General features: G+C 37.3%; 1 protein-coding gene across 1 annotated transcript in view; it reads left to right on the top strand.

Annotated features, from left to right (window-relative positions):
- Positions 1–4: 4 nt before the first annotated feature.
- LOC111681971 (lysosomal alpha-mannosidase) overlaps positions 5–1,625 on the top strand; it is a gene marked incomplete at its 5' end in the record, with an annotated part of 1,737 nt that continues 116 nt past the window's right edge. Inside the window, 4 exons of the mRNA XM_046956112.1 lie at positions 5–124; positions 187–320; positions 387–1,308; positions 1,370–1,621. Coding sequence (XP_046812068.1) covers positions 5–124; positions 187–320; positions 387–1,308; positions 1,370–1,621 — 1,428 coding nt within the window. The remainder of the gene's footprint in view (positions 125–186; positions 321–386; positions 1,309–1,369; positions 1,622–1,625) is intronic.

Here is a 1,625-nt window from a genome sequence, read left to right on the forward strand (position 1 = left end):
TGAACTTTTCACGGGACTTTTATACAATCATTATGCTGCTCCCGATGGTTTCTGTTTCGATAGTTTGTGTAATGATCAACCTATTATCGATGGCGATAGTTATGATAACAATGTTAAGGAGAGGGTAAGTTTTCGATTGTCGGGAAAGTAATGACGATTTTATACTAATTCCATTTGATTTTGCAGGTTGATACCTTCATTGCTTACATTAACAAAATGGCCAAGACTTATCGTTCTACTCATTTGTTGGTACCCATGGGTGATGATTTCAATTATGAAAATGCTAATATGAACTATAAGAATTTGGATAAGTTAATTAAGTAAGTAATGAGTTTGGTCCCAAAAACACCGAAATTTTGTTTACACTAATTGTCATTTTCCTATAGATATGTCAATCAACGTCAACTTATGGGCACTAAGATCAATCTCTTATACTCAACACCCGCCTGTTATTTGAATGCATTACATGAGACTATCAAACTTACGTGGCCCAATAAGACTCAAGATTTCTTCCCTTATGGTACTGACAATCACACCTACTGGTCCGGCTACTTCAGTTCACGTCCCACCCAAAAGAAATATGAACGTGATGGTAATCACTTTTTGCAAGTCGCCAAACAATTGACAACTTTGGCCAATCTTACCACTGTCGAAGCCAATCAGAATCTCGATAAATTGAGACAAGTTATGGGTATAATGCAACATCATGATGCTATAACCGGTACCGAAAAACAACATGTTGCTGCCGATTATGATAGACTTCTAACAGATGCTATAGTTGCAGCTCAAAATAACACTCGTATGGCTTTGCAAAAGTTAACCAATTTGACAAATGGTGAATTTGTCTCTTGTCTACAGTTGAATATCAGTGTGTGTGAATTTACTCAGAAATCGGCCAATAATCTGGTGATAACCGTCTTTAATCCTTTGAGTCAACCTAGTACACAGTACATTAGAATTCCCGTTTTAAATGTCAGTTATATTGTAACCGATGCTTCTGGCAAAGAGATTCCTCATCAAATTGTACCCGTGCCCGCTGAAGTTTTAGCTTTGACCGATTTACGCAAGAATTTGACTCAAACCGAATTGGTATTTGAGGCTTATGTTGAGAAATTGTCCAATTTCTATGTGAAAGTGAGGCCCCAACCTAAATATTTTGAATATGATGTTTACAACAGTGAGGGTGTTCAGCTTAACAATAGATTCTTAAGATATCAAGCCAATAAAGTGGGCGCTTTGATGACAGCCCCTGCTACCACTAATGAAGTTAAGCCTAGAGCTGCCGGAGATGTGATCGTGCAAAATTCGGTAGGTTTTATATTTCTGAAAATACTAAAGCACCAAACTCATTGATTTCCTCTCTTTACAGTTAGTAAAGTTGACCTTCAACAATAAGGGTTTGTTGTACAACATTCAAATGAATGGTGTTTCGGAAAATATCACCCAAGAATTCTATTACTACAAGGGTGCTTTGGGTAATAATACTCAATCTAAGTTTAGATCTTCGGGAGCCTACACTTTCCGTCCCAATGGCACAGAATTGTTGGTCAGTACCTCTGCCACTATTAAAGTATTTAATGGTCCTTTAGTCAAGGAAGTCCATCAACGTTTTAATGACTGGGTTT

Source organism: Lucilia cuprina, chromosome 2 (genome assembly GCF_022045245.1).
Source record: "Lucilia cuprina isolate Lc7/37 chromosome 2, ASM2204524v1, whole genome shotgun sequence".
Classification (NCBI taxonomy): Eukaryota; Metazoa; Arthropoda; class Insecta; order Diptera; family Calliphoridae; genus Lucilia; species Lucilia cuprina.